The sequence below is a fragment of the Mandrillus leucophaeus genome, unplaced genomic scaffold (genome assembly GCF_000951045.1).
Source record: "Mandrillus leucophaeus isolate KB7577 unplaced genomic scaffold, Mleu.le_1.0 Scaffold372, whole genome shotgun sequence".
Classification (NCBI taxonomy): Eukaryota; Metazoa; Chordata; class Mammalia; order Primates; family Cercopithecidae; genus Mandrillus; species Mandrillus leucophaeus.
In genome coordinates this window covers 490700-507783 of record NW_012103943.1, presented here as the reverse complement: position 1 = coordinate 507783, position 17084 = coordinate 490700, and the positions used below count along the sequence as shown (strand labels likewise).

At 53.7% G+C, this 17084-nt stretch overlaps 1 protein-coding gene across 1 annotated transcript in view; it reads left to right on the top strand.

Annotated features, from left to right (window-relative positions):
- The first annotated feature begins 251 nt into the window (after positions 1-251).
- Positions 252-17084, top strand: part of HRH2 (histamine receptor H2) — a 27204-nt gene continuing 10371 nt past the window's right edge. Inside the window, exon 1 of the mRNA XM_011990169.1 lies at positions 252-1845. Coding sequence (XP_011845559.1) covers positions 770-1845 — 1076 coding nt within the window. The 5' untranslated portion in view covers positions 252-769. The remainder of the gene's footprint in view (positions 1846-17084) is intronic.

The following is a 17084-nucleotide window of genomic DNA, read 5'->3' as shown; positions in this document are numbered from 1 at the left end:
CACTTCCAGCTTTTCCAACTCTTCTCACAAGTCTCAGTATCCAACCCCTTGCATCCCGCCTCCCTTCTGCCTCCCCATTATGTATCCTGATTGCCCGAGTCCCTCCCAAAGAGAGGTATCCAGACTGGCCCCATACTTCCTGGGGTCTTGCCAAGAGGTTGAGCTCTAGTAGAAGGATACATCTTGAATCGGGTCATGCTTTCTATCTGGTTTCAAGGTGCTTAACATCCAACCTTTGCCTTTTTAGCTGCTGCCCTCCACTGACTGCAGAGAGGGAGATCCTCAATACTTGACTCCATCACGCAGATGGGAGCAGGCACCAGCTATGGAGAGGGATACAGCTGTGTCTCCACATGACCCATCCTGCATGACACCAAAGCCACCGCCAGACAGTGCCTCGGATTCTATGCAAAACCCGGGGAGCGGAGACCTACCCGAGTCCCGGGAGGAAGCTAGCTCTTCAGGGGATCATCTGAGGACTGGAGTTTGATACATGAACCTGGCTTCAAGGCTTTGCTTTTCTCTATTCTTCATTCATATTCATTCTCAACACCTTAGAAGGTGTTGCTTAATTTATTTCTAGAAAAGCAGCCCAGAGTCAGTCATTGAAGCCTTCCCCACCCCCTGGCCAAAAAAAAAAAAAAAAAATTGGACACATTTTGGCTCTGTTGGGAGCCTGGAATCCAGTGGTTGGCGTAATTGTCACATTGGGAGCGGAGAAGCAGCAGCCAGGGGCCCTGGTCAGGGGACCGAGCCATAGGGTCCCAGCATGGCACCCAATGGCACAGCCTCTTCCTTTTGCCTGGACTCTACCGCCTGCAAGATCACCATCACCGTGGTCCTTGCGGTCCTCATCCTCATCACCATTGCTGGCAATGTGGTCGTCTGTCTGGCTGTGGGCTTGAACCGCCGGCTCCGCAACCTGACCAATTGCTTCATCGTGTCGTTGGCTGTCACTGACCTGCTCCTCGGCCTCCTGGTGCTGCCCTTCTCTGCCATCTACCAGCTGTCCTGCAAGTGGAGCTTCGGCAAGGTCTTCTGCAACATCTACACCAGCCTGGATGTGATGCTTTGCACAGCCTCCATTCTCAACCTCTTCATGATCAGTCTCGACCGGTACTGCGCTGTCATGGACCCACTGCGGTACCCTGTGCTGGTCACCCCAGTTCGGGTCGCCATCTCTCTGGTCTTAATTTGGGTCATCTCCATTACCCTGTCCTTCCTGTCTATCCACCTGGGGTGGAACAGCAGGAACGAGACCAGCAAGGGCAATCATACCACCTCTAAGTGCAAAGTCCAGGTCAATGAAGTGTACGGGCTGGTGGATGGGCTGGTCACCTTCTACCTACCACTACTGATCATGTGCATCACCTACTACCGCATCTTCAAGGTCGCCCGGGACCAGGCCAAGAGGATCAATCACATTAGCTCCTGGAAGGCAGCCACCATCAGGGAGCACAAAGCCACAGTGACACTGGCCGCCGTCATGGGGGCCTTCATCATCTGCTGGTTTCCCTACTTCACCGCGTTTGTGTACCGTGGGCTGAGAGGGGATGATGCCATCAATGAGGTGTTAGAAGCCATCGTTCTGTGGCTGGGCTATGCCAACTCAGCCCTGAACCCCATCCTGTATGCTGCGCTGAACAGAGACTTCCGCACCGGGTACCAACAGCTCTTCTGCTGCAGGCTTGCCAACCGCAACTCCCACAAAACTTCTGTGAGGTCCAACGCCTCTCAGCTGTCCAGGACCCAAAGCCGAGAACCCAGGCAACAGGAAGAGAAACCCCTGAAGCTCCAGGTGTGGAGTGGGACAGAAGTCACAGCCCCCCAGGGAGCCACAGACAGGTAATAGCCCTAGCCGTTGGTGCACAGGATGGGGGCACTGGGAGGGGAGGCTACTGATGGGAATGATTTAAGGAGCTGCTGTTTAGATGGTGCTGGTTTCTGTTCTAGGCACTCTTCATGAGCACTTTGTAAACACCCTCGTGCTTAATCCTCCCAACGGCCCCCAAAGGGAGAACTTATTAGCTCCATTTTAAAAGGAGCATATTAAAATTCTCAGAGGACTTGGCAAGGACCGCACAGCTGGGGCCTGAAGAGTGGCCACCTGACTTTGGAACTCGCGAGCCCTTTTTCCTAGCTACATTGTCCTTACAATTAGGAGTCTTATGTTTGAAGCCTGACTGCCACTAAGGAGTCGTAAGTGTTCAATGAACCCCTCCAGGATAGCACTCAAATAACCATGTCACCAATGCTGCCACTTGATGGGGCTGTTGTGGGGTTAAATGAGAAACTCAGCTCAGTTCAGCATTTATTGAGCACCTACTATGCATCAGCTCTTACCGTGGGGGTGTGTAAGTCGGTGGGGAAAGAGGCCAGTGGAGTCAGAAAGGTGGGGCCTTGAAGGTGGCTGAGTTTGGGCATGATACTGTAGATTTTAGGAAAGGTGCAAGAGTTAGAAGCAAGGGTAAGGGTACCTTCAGCAGATCTATGCTTTGGAAAGAGGGCTCTGGGTACCCCTAAGATGTGGACCAGAGGATGAGACTGTAGACGAGGGGGTTGTGGCACTGACTCATAAGAGAGGAAAGAGAAGAAAGCAAAATCAAGGAGGCCATAGATCTTAAAAGCTTGCAGACTCTCGGATGTTCAGAGTGCGGGAGATGCAAGTGAGGACAACAGGATTCCCCCTCCTGAGGGCACCAGGCAGAAAAGATGCGCAGAATCAGAATGAGATTTGGATAAATTCGCTGGTGACACAGCCAATGCAGGATCTTAAGGGAAACCACACCAAAGACCTGAGTGGCGCCGAGGAAGCTCCCTGTGGGGAGAAGCAGCTTACTGGTCTGGGCTTTCACTGCCGAGAGGAGCAAATGAAAGAATGCTCAGAGGATACCTGGCACATAGAAGTTGCTCAATAAATGTTGCTTTCCTTTCTCTTCCCACAGACCATGGCTTTGCCTTCCAGGATGCTGGTCTGTGGAACTGACCCTTTCATTCATCTGTTTGTTCATTTGTTCATTCATTCATTTACAAACATTCATCCAATTCCCACCACATGCCAGGAATCATGATGAATACTGGGGGTGTAGAAATGAGATTTTTTGGGGTTTATGGTGATGACGTTATGGAAAATCAGTGGCATAGCCCTGGTCTCAGCTCTACCGGCACTCACCTTGTATCCTGAGCAAGTTCCTCCCCATCTCAGGCCTCGGTTTGCTCATCTCATAGAGCGTTGATCTACCCTCACCGGGCTTCCTACTTGCCGTCCAGAGTTGCCTGAAGCTCACATGAGCGAAAGGACACAAACATGCTCTGCCGTCTCCCAACAGGACATAAGTCAGACTCAAGAAAAGCTTGTGTGGATGCTGCAGACCCACCAACAAGGTTTCCAGGTTCTGGAGTTGTGGGGGCAAAACTGCCTAGTGAGACCCCTGCATATTCCCTCTGGTCCTTGTAGCTACCACCCCCATTCCCAGGGGTGGAGTGTCCCTCCATAGACTTAGATCTGGGGCCCTCTGCTCCCTCACCACTGTCCATCTGAAGCAAGCCTGTTGCTCCTGCATTGAACTGTGGCCTCAGGCCCTGGACCTGGTCCCTCAAATCCACCCTCCAAGTGCACACCTGGAAACTTCCACTTCCAGTCCTGATGGGCAAAACGCCCACCTACCATATCCTTGCACAATCTTATTCAGGAGGCAGCTGGAGTGCAAAGCCTACTCAGTTCACAAAGCTTAAAAAAGAAAAAAATACAGGGATGTGGTTCAGCTAGAAGGTGGTTGCCACTCCTGGGTTTAGTCTTGTATATCCCTTTGTATTTGCCGTTACCTGTTTGAGCCCTGGGTTAATAAGCCGCCTTTTCAGCTGGGTCCTTAAGGGAACTTCTTCATTCAATAAGCACTTAACAGTAGCTAACATTCATTGAGCACCCACTACTGGCCTGTTTTCATGCCTGACATTGTTTCTAGGCATTAATTGTTCCTTGGGGGCATCCTACTCTCACCCCTGCACCCAGTGCTAAGGGCACGAAGTGAGATAGAGCATCTCCCACCCCCTGCCACCCTCGGCCACCTGCAATTGCTCATGGTCTAGTTAAGAAGCTGACTGGTCAGATTGACTGGTCAGATTCAGAGCCACACATGCCAAGGATTGAAGCCCGGATGGGGGTGGCATGTGGGCCCAGGAGCCCACCCCGGAGAGTAGACCTCTGAGCGTTTTTTTTTTTTTTTTTTTTTTTTTTTGAGGCCGAGTCTCGCTCTGTCACCCAGGCTGGAGTGCAGTGGCCGGATCTCAGCTCACTGCAAGCTCCGCCTCCCGGGTTCCCGCCATTCTCCTGCCTCAGCCTCCCGAGTAGCTGGGACTACAGGCGCCCGCCACCTCGCCCGGCTAGTTTTTTTTTTTTGTATTTTTTAGTAGAGACAGGGTTTCATTGTGTTAGCCAGGATGGTCTCGATCTCCTGACCTCGTGATCCGCCCGTCTCGGCCTCCCAAAGTGCTGGGATTACAGGCTTGAGCCACCGTGCCCGGCCCCTCTGAGCTTTTAAATGCAAATGAGAAGACCCTTTCATCCAAGGCAGGACTGGACCCTTGAGACTCAGGGCCTCACTTCATCCTCCACACAACCCCGTGAAGCAGGGACTTGCTTAATCTCCACTTTACAGATGGGAAAACTGAGGCTCACAGAAGTCAAGTAAACTGCCCCAAGGGACACAACCCAAAATTGTGATCTGAGCAACAACAGAAATAGCAGCGCCTGCCATAGACTGTCCTCTGGGTGCCCGGCATGCTGCAGGGTATGAGTGTCCATCTCCTGTTCTGATCCTTGCGGGCACCCTGGGTGAGGGGCTGTGAAGAAACAAAGGCCAGCAGAGAGGCGGTGCCTGCCAGGGTCATGCATGCAGCCATGGAGGCAGGGCCAGAGCCGAGTCCAGGGCCCATGCTCCTGGAGAGCACAGCTGTGGTCTGTCCTCCAGTGGTGCAGGGGCAGAGGGCTTTGGCAGAGAAGGGTTGGGGAGCCAGTCAGAGGGCCCCACACCGTGGTTGAGGGCATGGAGGGCGGAGGTAGCCAAGAACAGCCAGAGGTTGATATTCCCACCAAGACTGCCAGGGCGATCAGGGCCTCGTGTGTCCCTCGATAAGCTCGGCTCCCAGTTTCCCTGCTGGCTGATAGCATGTCCTTCCAGCTCTCCGTCTGGGGTCAAACCCGCACTGACCCAGAGCCCTTATCACTGCCAAGATTGGGCTGTCTGCCTGAGCCAAGAATTCCAAAGGGAACTGAGCCAGCCTGCCCTGGGTGGGGTGGGGGCACCATCGGCCAAGGGGTGACTCCAGAAGATAGAGTGGCCAAGCTGGCTGGTCCTCCCTTCCCTGTGGCCAACTAGCAGTCCCCCCACAACGTTCCTGCCCGGCCTCTATGAGTGCTCTTTGCAGCACACCCAGGGCAGCTCACCCCACAGTCAGGGGCCCCGGCTGGTCCCACCATTCGAGAACCTGCTGCCTGCCTTGTGGGCAGACACCATCTGCCCCTCATCACCCCTCATCACCTCTCCCCTGTCTGCTCTCAGATACCCCTGCTCCCAGCCTCTCCCTGTCTGCTCCGTCACTCACAGTGAGCTCCCTAAATCATGAATCTCAGTGTAGTGCCCTGCTCAGGACTCTCCTCTGCCTCCCACGGCCGCCTGCACGTAGGTAGCCCTGTGTCCATTTCCTGTGGCTGCCATAACAAATCCCTACCAGCCTAGTGGCCAAACATAACACACGTTATTCTGTTGCAATTCAGAAGGCCAGATGTCTGAGATCAAGATGTTGGCAGGGCTGGTTCCTTCTGAAGGCTTCCAGAGAGCCTCCCTTTCCTTACCTTGCCCCACTTGTAGTTAGCCTGCATGCCTTGGCTTAGGGCCCCTCTCATATCACTCCAGCCTTTTGCTTCCAAGGTCACGTCACCTTCTGCTCTGCTGTAGCCAGCTCTCTCCCTCTACCTCCTTGTTAGAAAGACACTTGCAATTGCACTGAGGCCCGCCTGGGTAACCCATGCTACTCTAGAGCCCCAGCTCAAATTTTGTAACGTCATCGAATCTGCAAAGTCCATTTTGCCGCGTAAGGTAACATTCTCAAGGGATTAGGATGTGGACACATTTGGGGGCCATTATTCAGCCTCCCACAAGTCCCAACCCTCTGGCCCACCCTGGTTTGGTCCCTGCCCACCGTCTTGCTGCCTTTCCTGCCACCTCCCCAGCCCCATCCACCACCCTCTGCCCCAGCCAGAATAAACCACCCAGAGCCCAGTGAGAAGCATTTACCAAGGACTTGCCACCTGCCAGCACTGTTTGCGGTAGAGCAGTGAGCAAGTCTGAGGCCCTCTTCTCATAGGAATGTGACTCTGCAGCAGGCATTCTCACAGTGTGGCCCCCACCCGCAGGGGACTCCCAGAAACAGAGGAGCTGGCCTGGGCCGCCAGCCTTAATGAGTGGCAGAGCTAGAATTTGAGCCTGAGTCTCTCTGATCCCAAAGCCTAGACTCTAGGGTGAAATGCTCTCTGGATTTGAATTTGGCCCTGTTTTTGACTGTCACCTCAGTGCTAGCCCTACACATACCAGATGGGGAAAATGAGGACCAGGGAGGCAAGTGACCTGTCTGAGGTGTGAAGCAAACTCAAGAAAGGCTGGGAGGAGAACCCTGTGTTTCTGGACCCCTGCCTAGGTCTCTTTGAGCCCTTTCCCCACCCATTCACTTGTTCTGGTAATCTCCCAAGGCAGGAGATAATATTCATTAGCACCTGGGCTATCACGGTCTCCGGGCGTGGCCCTTCCTCATGCCTATACACTCCCTGGGCCTGTGCCTGTGGCTTCACTACTCCTGATGTCTGGAGGGCTGGAGTCACAGCTGGTGCCTCCCCACTCCTTCCAGCTTTTCTTCTGTCCCCCCATCAGCTCAGCATCCCAACTGGCCCCTGGCTGGCTCCCTGAATTTGCTTTCCTTCCCTCTGTGAGGTTTTCAGGCATAAGTTGGATTATACTCCACTTCTCCTATTGCTTAGAGTAAAACAGCAAATTCTTATTCCCATCTCCAAGGCCCTGCCCTGCCACGACCTCCTCTCCTGCTCCTCTGGCTCCCCTCAGCCCACATGGTGTCTAACCCCACGCAGGCTCCCCTCAGCCCAGGCCCTCTTCTTCCCCCTCTTGACTTACCCTATTGGTTTAACGTCTGCTCCCCCTAGACCGTAAGCTCCATAGGACAGGCCCCTGTTTGTGTTGTTCACTACTAGACCCTAACACGTGGCACTGTGCCTGGCACAGAACAGGCCCAGGAATATTGCTGGTTGAATAAATGAATGAGTGAATGTCTTGTTCTAGGCCCCCAAGAACCCTGAGAAGTGAACCCACCCCCACTGTAGAAATCAGGAAACCACGTCTCTAAGAGAGAAGTTCCAGAAACCTCATAAGAACTCAGAGATTCCTGGTTCCCGTTTTTAGCTTGGATGGCACGATAAGCCTCCCTGCAAATACTGGCATCGGGGCAGGTTTCCTGGCAGAACCCAGCACCAGCTCTGAATCACAGAACCGCGGGGTGGGAACAGCCTAACCCCTCTCCAGCTCCAGCACAGATGAACCCGGGAAGGTGGTGCGACTTCTGGCCAATAGCATAGACAGCAAGCTTCTGAGTCAGGATTGGAATCCGGAGTTCCCAACAACCTGGGCTGTGTCCACAGCATCGCCACGGCATGTCCTGGTTTGGCCAGAAGTCAGGGGCACAGCTTGAGGAGCAAGACTGACTTTATCTTTTGCTCCAAATCCAATCTCAGAAGATGAGGCTGCAGCCACGTGTCTGATACGCACGCTTCTCAAGAAGAGCTGTTGCCCAGAAGATAAGTTTCCTTAAGGGCCTGAATGTGTTCACCCCCTTCAAGAGCCCCAGCTTGTTCACTTATACATTCAGCTTTACTGAAATGCTCCCTTTAGCACGTGGTTTCAGTGTTCCTGCCCGGCCTCTATGAGTGCCCTCTGCATTACGCCCAGGGCAGCTCACCCCACAGTCAGGGGCCCCGGCTGGCCCCGCCACCCAGGAACCTTCTGGCTGCCTTGTGAAGCTGGAGCCCTGTCTCACAGCTGCTGGGGGTGCTCTCCTGGGCTGCTGGAGGGTGGGCCTGCCTGGCATGAGTCATGGCCCCACCACTTACTGGTTTGACGACCTCGGGCAAGTCACTCTCCAGTCTGAGCTGCAGCTTCTTTACTGTAAAATGCTGATAATCATCAGACTTCCTTGGAAAAGTCAGAAAAGGCATAAAGGGCACAGACATTGAGCATAATTCCTGGCATGTGACAGGTATTTCAGCAAATGAGAATTTTCATTCTTCACCATCCATTTCGTTTTCTTGTTCCTGTCTGTCTGCCTGCCTGCTTTCCTTTTTCTTTCTTTCCATTTTATTGTAAGTTTTTTTCAAGCTACATTTGACATATTATAGAATTCACCTGTTTGAAGTGGACAGTTCAGTGGTTTCTAGTATGTGCATGGAGTTGTGCATCTACAATCACAATCCATTTTAGAACATTTCACCACCCCCTGAAAGAAGCCCTGCACCTGTGAGCTGACCCCTACGCTCCCTGCGCTCCACTCCCTGCACCTTCACACCGAGGTGGCCACGCGTCTGCTTTCGGCCTCTCTGGACCTGCCTGTGTGACATTTCATGGAACAGGTGCTCTTCTGTGCCTGGCTCCCTCACTTAGCATAACATTGCCACGGTGCTATCTTTATTTTCCGCCTTTTTTTCCTTTGCCTCTTTCTTCCATCCTTTTTGCTGTGATTTTTCCTTCCCCTGTTTCTTCTTTCCTTCCCTTTCTTCCCTCCAAGGGCCCATTTTTCCTTCCCCAAGTGTTTGGGCTTTAGGGCGGCTCGTGGCCTCTGCAGGCCCTGGGTGGAGAGCTCGAGGCTGCACCCTGGGCCACCGGGGCCCCAATCCCTGCCCGCCCAGCTTCTCAGGGCCTGCACTTCTGCACAGCAGCCACGCGGAGCAACGGCGCCAGCACACAGTTAATCCTCTTCCTCTTCTGTCTCTTCAGAGAGTTTGGGGAGTGAGAGCCCCTCCCACTCCTGGAGAGGAAGTCAGGGGAAGGAGAGCAGAGAGGAGGTGGGAAGCCCTTTACAGCCTCAAAAGTCAAGGAGAATAAATCGTGGCCCCCCAGGAGTCACTGAAAGGTAGAGAACCTTCCTACATGGGTCTGGGGATGGTGACTAGAAGCCATCTGGAGACTCTGGCTTCTACCTGTGAACCCCTCCTTCCCCTCCCCTGCCCTGCCTTTGCCCTGATCTACACCTCCTGGCTCCCTCTGAGCGGGTCTGAAGGTGCTACCTTCCCAGGGACCGAGATGGGGCGGGAAGGGGCACCATGCCTTCGGGGCCACTGCTGGTACATTTGTACCCTTAAGAAGGAGCATGGCAGCTGGGCGTGGTGGCTCACGCCTGGAATACTGGCGCTTTGGGAGGCTGAAGCGGTGGACCACCTAAGGTCAGGAGTTTGAGACCAGCCTGGCCAACATGGTGAAACCCCATCTCTACTAAAAATACAAAAATTAGCTGGGAGTGGTGGTGCGTGCCTGTAATCCCAGCTGCTCGGGAGGCTGAAGCAGGAGAATCGCTTGAACCTGGGAGGCAGAGGTTGCAGTGCACTCCAGCCTGGGTGACAGAGCCAGACTCCATCTCAAAAAAAAAAAAAAAAAAAAGCACAGAAAGGTGAACAAATGAGGAAAAGGCCCTTCCTCCAGGGGACCCGGCCTGGGGTGCACAGCCTGGCAAGCAGAGGAAGGGCTCACGGCAGGCCCTTGCCCCCTTCACCTGATGCCTTTGTGCAGAGAACGGCCTGCACAGCCGTATGGGGGCTGCGTACTTTCCAGACCCTTCAGGAGACAGCCCAGCAAAAGGCAGGGGTCAGAAAGCTTTTCCTGCAAAGGGCCAGATAGCAAATATTTTAGGCTGTGCAGCCCATTTGATCCCTGTTGCAGTGCCGCAGCTCTGCCCTTGTAGGGTGAAAGCAGTCACAGACCGTTCATAAATGGATGGAGATGGCTGTGTTCTCATAAAACTGTATTTATGAACACAAAAATTTGAGCTGCATATCATTTTCACAGGGTCACAAAATGTTATTCTATTATTTTTCAACCATTTCGACAAAAACAGGTGGTGGGCTCAATTTGCCTGTGGGCTATGGTTTGCCAACCCTGGCGTGGGGGAAGAAATGTGTGCCATTTCCAGCCCCTGGCTGTGTGACCTTGGGCAGGTGGCTTGCCCTCTCTGAGCCTCAGCATGCTCATCTGCAAAAGGGGGATAAAAATGCCTCCCTGAGAGAACTAGGATAAGATTTAGCACCGATTTATGCAAAGTGCCTGGCACACAGCAAATGCTTAGTAAGTGGCAGCCTTTATTTATTTATTTATTTTCCCCATGGCCCATTTGCCAAGGAGCAGCTGGAAAGTTCAGGGCAGGCTCTGTGGATGCATGTCTCAGCTGTGCTACTGAATTGTTCCAGGGGGGTCCTGACCCTAAGCCTGGTGCCCCCCATCTGAAAACGGGAGACTTGGATCGGTGTCTGGGGACCATTCCAACACTAACTATATATAAATACTTAACAACGGAGAGCGCATGCCAACCCCCCAACTGTGTTGTGTCAAGAATCTTCTGGCAAGGGTGGTGAGGAACGTGTGTTTCATACTAATGAGTCTGTCAAATTCAGTAAAGCGTGTCCTTGTCACGACTTGAGTTGCCGGTCCGGGAGTCAGGGGCAGGTGAGGGTGCAGGCTGGGCCCAGGGCGGGACTGCTGAGAGAGCCCCAGCCATGGGGACAGGAGACCAGACCAGACTTCCTCATTCCCTGCCACAGATTGGCTGTGTGAGCTTGGAGAGATCGCATCCCCCTCTTGAGTCCCAATTTCCCCATCTGTAAAAGAGAGCTAAGAATTCTGGCAGCTGTCCCTGTCCCTGAAGCAGCAGTGGTGAGTCACAGGGCTCCCTGTTTTGGGGTGTTCATTACACTCGCAGTGGCTGTTTGTGGCAGAGCATTCAGAGAGTGGAAGGGGGTGTGCCTGCATTGCAGGGCGTACACAGCCCTTGAGGCTCTCCTGGGGTAGGAGGACCGTTCCCTCCCCGCCCTGCCTGGAGATAGGGAGTCGAGGTGGTCCCGACTGCCCCAAACTGGCAAGTGGTGCTACACAGCCATCAGTGTGCCTGCTTCTCCTGTCTCTGATCCATGCAGAAAGCTGCAGAAGGTAGCGAGGGCCTCACAGACGGAAGGTCGCAGGTCCATGGAGGACACTCAGTCCCACCTCATGTGAGGACTGACCACATCCCTTTGTCACCCAGGGACACTGTCAGGGTGGGTGGCAGGGCTGTCCCCAATGCCCAGAGGATTCAGGGAACTTCTCCTTCTCATGCTGAATCTGGAGACACAGAGTTTTAAAACTTACTGTGAAAATGGAAGATAAAATGGAAAGTCATAGAGAACCCCATGTCTGTTGCCATCCTTCCTAGTCCCTGAAGTCCCAGCTCGACGCTCCCTTCCCATCTTGGTGTGGGTGCAGACATGGCCTGAGTATCACGGTGGTAAGAGGATGCACACGCTCTTGTTCTGCCCTGCTTTCGTTCCACCTGGTCTTCGTTCCTGAGCAGGCAGCAAGTCTCTCCCTTTTGTGGCTGCTGAGTTTCCTGCTGTCTCCCCCATTCACTCGTCCCTTACGAGACACTCTCACAAACTGGGAAGCCATCTATGACATGGCGGCGGTCTGTTGCCAGAGCTCTGAAGGCCGACCTCCCCAGTTGGCTGGCTGGCTGACATGGGGCAAGTGACTTCCTCTCTCTCAAACTCTGTGTCTTCTTCATCTGAAAAATGGAGCTGATCATTCCAGCGCCTCCCTCCCAGGGCTGGGGAAGGAACAGTTGAGTGAGCGCCCTTGCCCCAGTAGTGGAGCTTGGCACGCACACCGGGACGTGCCCAGGTGTAAGATACTTTGTTTTATTCTGCTCGGGGACCTTATAGGCCACCAGTTCACAGATTATGGAAAAACTTAAATTTTCCAGGTCAGGGAGCTCAGCCACTTCCAGTAGTAAACATGGTGGCTTTGGAAATGGCACGCAGTCCATGCAGGCTTCTCTCCCCTCCCCACCTGCATCCCCCCAGTGTAAGTCCCCAGAGGCTGTCTGACCCCAGTGGCATTCTCTGGGCCACTCCAGACCTGTCTTGTCAGCTTCTCTATCCATGGCAGCCGCGTGGACATAGTTGGCCGGCTCCTGGGCTCTCCCTGGCACTGTCCAAAGCCAGCTACATCCCCCTGCAGGCCTTCGCCTCTGCTATGGGTCCCCACCCCTAGGACACCCTAGCAGGCAGTCCCCAAGGCTCAGCCATGTGCTGAGGCTCACTGTGGGATCTGGGAGATTTTAACGATCTCCTACAGCCCCTGTGGAGGAGAGGAAGGAGGAACTGGGGTACAGCTTGAGGCCTCCTAGCTGCTATTTCTGTTCCCCTGCAGGGGCCCCTTCCTCTGAGACAGCCTTGTTCTGAGCTTCTAGATGGGAAGTGAAGCACAGCCTCTGTGCTTTCAGACCCCCCCAAACTCGCCTTCTAGTGACTCCCGCTCCCCTGCCATCCAGGTTTTGACCCAACAGGAGAGTGTTGGGAGTAGGAAGCAGGGCCCAGCCTAGCATTGAACTCAGCCCACCACCCCACTCCCCAGGTGGTGCCCCCTTCACCCTGGCTGGTGGGGAACGGCTCGCAGGGGCTCCTGCAAACCTAAAGCCATTGGCTCTCTCTCCACCGTTTCTGTCTGGGACTTAAGAAATTGTCTCTGCCTTCACCTGCCATTGCTGCCTGAGTGGCAGGGCCAGTGCCGATGACACAGACAAGCCAGGGCCAGGAGCCGTGCCGTCTCCCTGCATTGCAAAGTCCAGCCCAGCCTGCCCCACCTGACAAGCATCTCACGCTGCCCAACACGTTGACCCTCTCCCAACAATTACCTGGTAATGGTGACTACTAACCATCGCTACCCTGGTAACAGTTGAGGCTGGTGGAGTCAGACTTTAGCAAGCTGGCTGACCTTGGGCATGCTGATTAACCTTTCCAAGCCTCGGTTTCTTCACTTGTCAAAGGGGATGTTACTAGTACCTGTTTCAAAAAGTTGTTACAAGGATTAAAGGAAAGAATAATATAGAGGCTGGAGAACAGTGTCCAGCACACGGTGAGCCCCAGGGGGTACACCAGCTGGCGCGGGAGTAGGTGAGAGAAAACCCTTCCCTATTGTTGCATCTGGCTGTTGTCTCTTCTTCACTCTATGATAAACATCTTCATGCAGGGAACACTTTGTTTCTTTCGGATTATTTCCCTAGAAACGGAATTTCTGGAAACAATTACTGGCTAAAGGGGAGGGTATTTGAAGCCTTTTGCCACACTTCGCCTCGCTGTTTTCTAGACAGGCTGTGGGGGCCTCCCTGCTGCCAGCCCCATCAGGTTATTACTTCCTCGAAGCCACATCAGCAAGAGGGCCCTAGAAGTGCTGTGGGGGCGGCAGACTAAGGCAGAGGGCATAGACCTCACGGAGAAGGGGTCACCAGCATTTAAGGATGGGCGAGGGGACAGGGAAGAGGGGAGAGGAATCCTCGAAGGGGCTAAGAAGGAACCGTCTGAGAAGTCCCCAGGTCCAAGGCCTGAGCCATTCAGAGGCTACAGAGCCAGTAAAGGTCTCAAACCAAAGAAACTGGCACGCGATTCAGGGCCTACACGCAGGACACAGCGCTCAACAGGCCCAGGCAATTCCCAGCTCTGCCAGGCACTGCTCAAGGCCCAGGGGCAAACAGTAGGCCTCTCTGAACCTCAGTTTCCCCATCTACAAAATGGGCGTGACACTTCGCCTGCGTCTCAGAGCTGGGATGTAATGAGGGATTGTGACTGATACTGAGAACTGCCTGTGTGTGAGCCGCCGTTGGCATGAGTGGGCAGGAGCCTGGGGGTTTCCCTCAGTTTGAAAAAAAGCATTTCACGGTTTTGAGGAGAGGGCACGTGAAGTCAGCCCATCTGAAAGTGGCAGTTATTGAAAAGTTCGAGCAGCTGGGCAGGGCAAACACAGTCCAGGACTTGGGAGACCTGAGTGTGACCCCGATTCTGGAGCAGCGTGGGCCAACTCTGGGCCCCCTCTGAGTTCGGCCTTGTGCATTATAAGGCGGGGAGCCCCCCACTTTGCCATGGGGCCGACCTGGACTTCGCAAGACTCCACCACTCTCTGTGAGTCCTGGGCAAGTGACTGAAGTTCTTTGGGCCAAGACGCCCTCATCTGTTAGAGATAAGAACAGGATAAATATCTATCATATCGATCACGTGGATGTTGTAAAACTTAAGCGACAGTGTGGATGTTAAGGGCCTCCTCCATGCATACTCTTGTGGTTTTATTACCAGCAATCCTAGGTCAGTAGCAGGAAGTGGATGGCAGGGAGGTGGGGGAGGGACTTCGTAGGAAGTAGGGCTCCCACGCCTTCACTTCTTCCACCGGAGGGTCTGCAACACACTCAGCGCCGCCTACTGGCTGTGTGACCCCCTTGCCAGGTCTTCTAACCTCTCTGTGCCTTAACTTCCTCTTCTATAAGACGGGGAGAATCTCAGCACCTGCCCCATGGGGTTGGAGTGAGAAGGAACTGAGTTAAGACATAGAAAATGCTACAGACGGGCCACAGTGCAGCAGGAGCTCAGCGGACGGTGGCCTTGCGTGGTAGTTCTTAGGGCTCAGCCCAGGCTTTGCGCCTAGCGGAGGTGGCAGGAGCCCGGTTCCTCTGCTCACCAGCTGTGTGACTTTGGTCAGGGCGTTCAACCCCAGGGAAGGCCAGTCCTCTCTTCTGTAAAGTCCCCGCTAGCATGACTGCTGGTGGGGTGGGGGATCCCAGGCTGAGCACCCAGTGCATGCTCAAAGACCATGCTGAGTCACACATTTTGCCTAAAGTTTTACCTTTAAAGAGGATGCCCATGAAAATTGCCCAGACCCACTCCCCTGCAGCCTCATCTCTCCCAGCAGTGAGTGAATATGCTCTGCCAGAGAGGCAAGCTCCCTTCCCCATTCCCCCACTGGGGTATTCACCGCCCCATGCAGTCATAGAATTTGATGAAGGGCCATCCGGGTCACAGACTGAGTCCAGTCATTGTTCAATTCACGACACTCTCCCTGCTCTACAGCCTTCAGTGGCTCCCCAGTGCCTGCCAGATCACACACAAATTCCTCAATCAAGACCTTCACGCTCCAACTACAGAATCCCTTTCTGCTCTTCTCATCTTCTTCCGCCCCATGCTTCTTCCTCTTCGGCTGAGATAGGCCATTCCCTGTTCTCAGAGAATACCCCAGAGCTCAGGCTGCTGTCTGCCTGAAGAGCCTTACCCACCTTCCCAAACACCCCTCATGGCAACAGGCCCAACTCAAACGCCACCTGCTCCATGTAGCCTCCCGTGAACTCCAGAGCCAGAAATGGCTTTTGTGCCACACAGTCTTGCTGGTGCACGCCCACTCACACGGGCAACACACCCATGCACACTCAGGCACTGGAGCACACACACGCTCTTGTGTGCAAGCAGACCTGCCCTTGTGTGTAGTTTACACTTGTGCGTAGTTTACACTTGTGCGTAGTTTACACTTGTGCGTACACTGGCACACCTACCTGCAGACGCTCGCTTACAGGCTCCTGTTATCACACAGGCAGTTCTGTTTTTACACTGCAGCAATTAACCCAAAAGTTTTCTCACCCTTGAGTTGCTGGAGACCAGCAGCCCTGCCCAGATCATCTCCGTGTCCCTCGTATTATCCCTCTGTACCGTTCTGCCTGATCCATTTAGCCCGCCCCACAGGAAGCAGCATGTCATCGTGGGAGGGAAGCGTGCTTTGAAGTCAGATAGCCCTGGGTTCAGATTTGAGAGTTGCTACTGCGTGACCTGGGGCAGCTCTTACTTATGTGGAGCCTCACGTTCATGGTCTATTAAATGCACACACCTGTTCTCGCTTTATCGTACCATTGAGAAAGTTAAACAGAAAAAAGATGCAAAACACCTAGCTCAGGCCCCAGAACGGGAACACTCAGTAAATGCTACTTCTTGCCAGGCATTTATTCATTCACCAGCAAATTCAGGGATCCTGCTAGAGTCACAGCCAGCCCCTCCCTCTGGCAGCCTCCAGGTCAGGTCCGAGGCTGTAGCTCAGGAGTGTTCAGGGATAGGGGTCCCAGGAGCTCCCTCATCACAATTCCCTTCGTGGGCCTAAAGCTCCCAGACCCTCACTTTCCGTTTATCATGGAAGATATTAAAAAGGGGTTAAGGCCTGTGACTGACAACTGTTCATCTCAAGTAAGTCCCACGGGGTTCATTTCACCTCACTGGGTGCAAAAGCAAACCCAGGATGTTTGCAAAGCTCTTGCTGGGAGTCTCCCCGGCCTGCTCAGCGGCCTGCTCATGCTGCCTGTTAATGCAGGAAGAAGTGAGCCCTGCCTTAAAGGGGCATCCCTGCCATTCCCACCGCCCCTCAGTCTCCACTTCTTCAAAGCAGACCCTGAGGGCGGGCAAACCCTCTGTGCTTACTTCCAGAAAACCAGGAGAAGGCCTTGAGAAAAGAATTCCTTTCATGAGCAGAGGGCTGCAGTGTGGGCATTTGGGCATATTGGGTAATGTTGGTTTGTGGCAGAAAACAAGGGGGAATGAAAAGAACACCGTGATTGGTCTCCAGGTGACTTTGTGTCCTGAAATTTCCACCACGGCATATTTTAAAACAACCAAAAAATAGGTATGGTCTAGAGAAAAGGGTCCCCTCCAATTTTTGCAAAAGCCTAAGGCAGTAAGAAAGATCTCTCGGGAGGTGGGTTGTGGCTGGCCCCAAGGATAGGAGCCAACCCCTCTTCTCCCCAACCTCCTGCACTTCCATTTCCTCTTAAAGGAGTGACATCCTGGTGACCCAGTTCCCAGGATGAAACTGACCCTCTCAGTCTGGGGTTTCCGTGTGTTGTTCAGTGCAGGATCAGCCCAGAGCCTCAGCACACAGTCCCTCTACTGTCAGGTTTTTGTTTGTTTGTTTGTTTGTTTGTGCTTT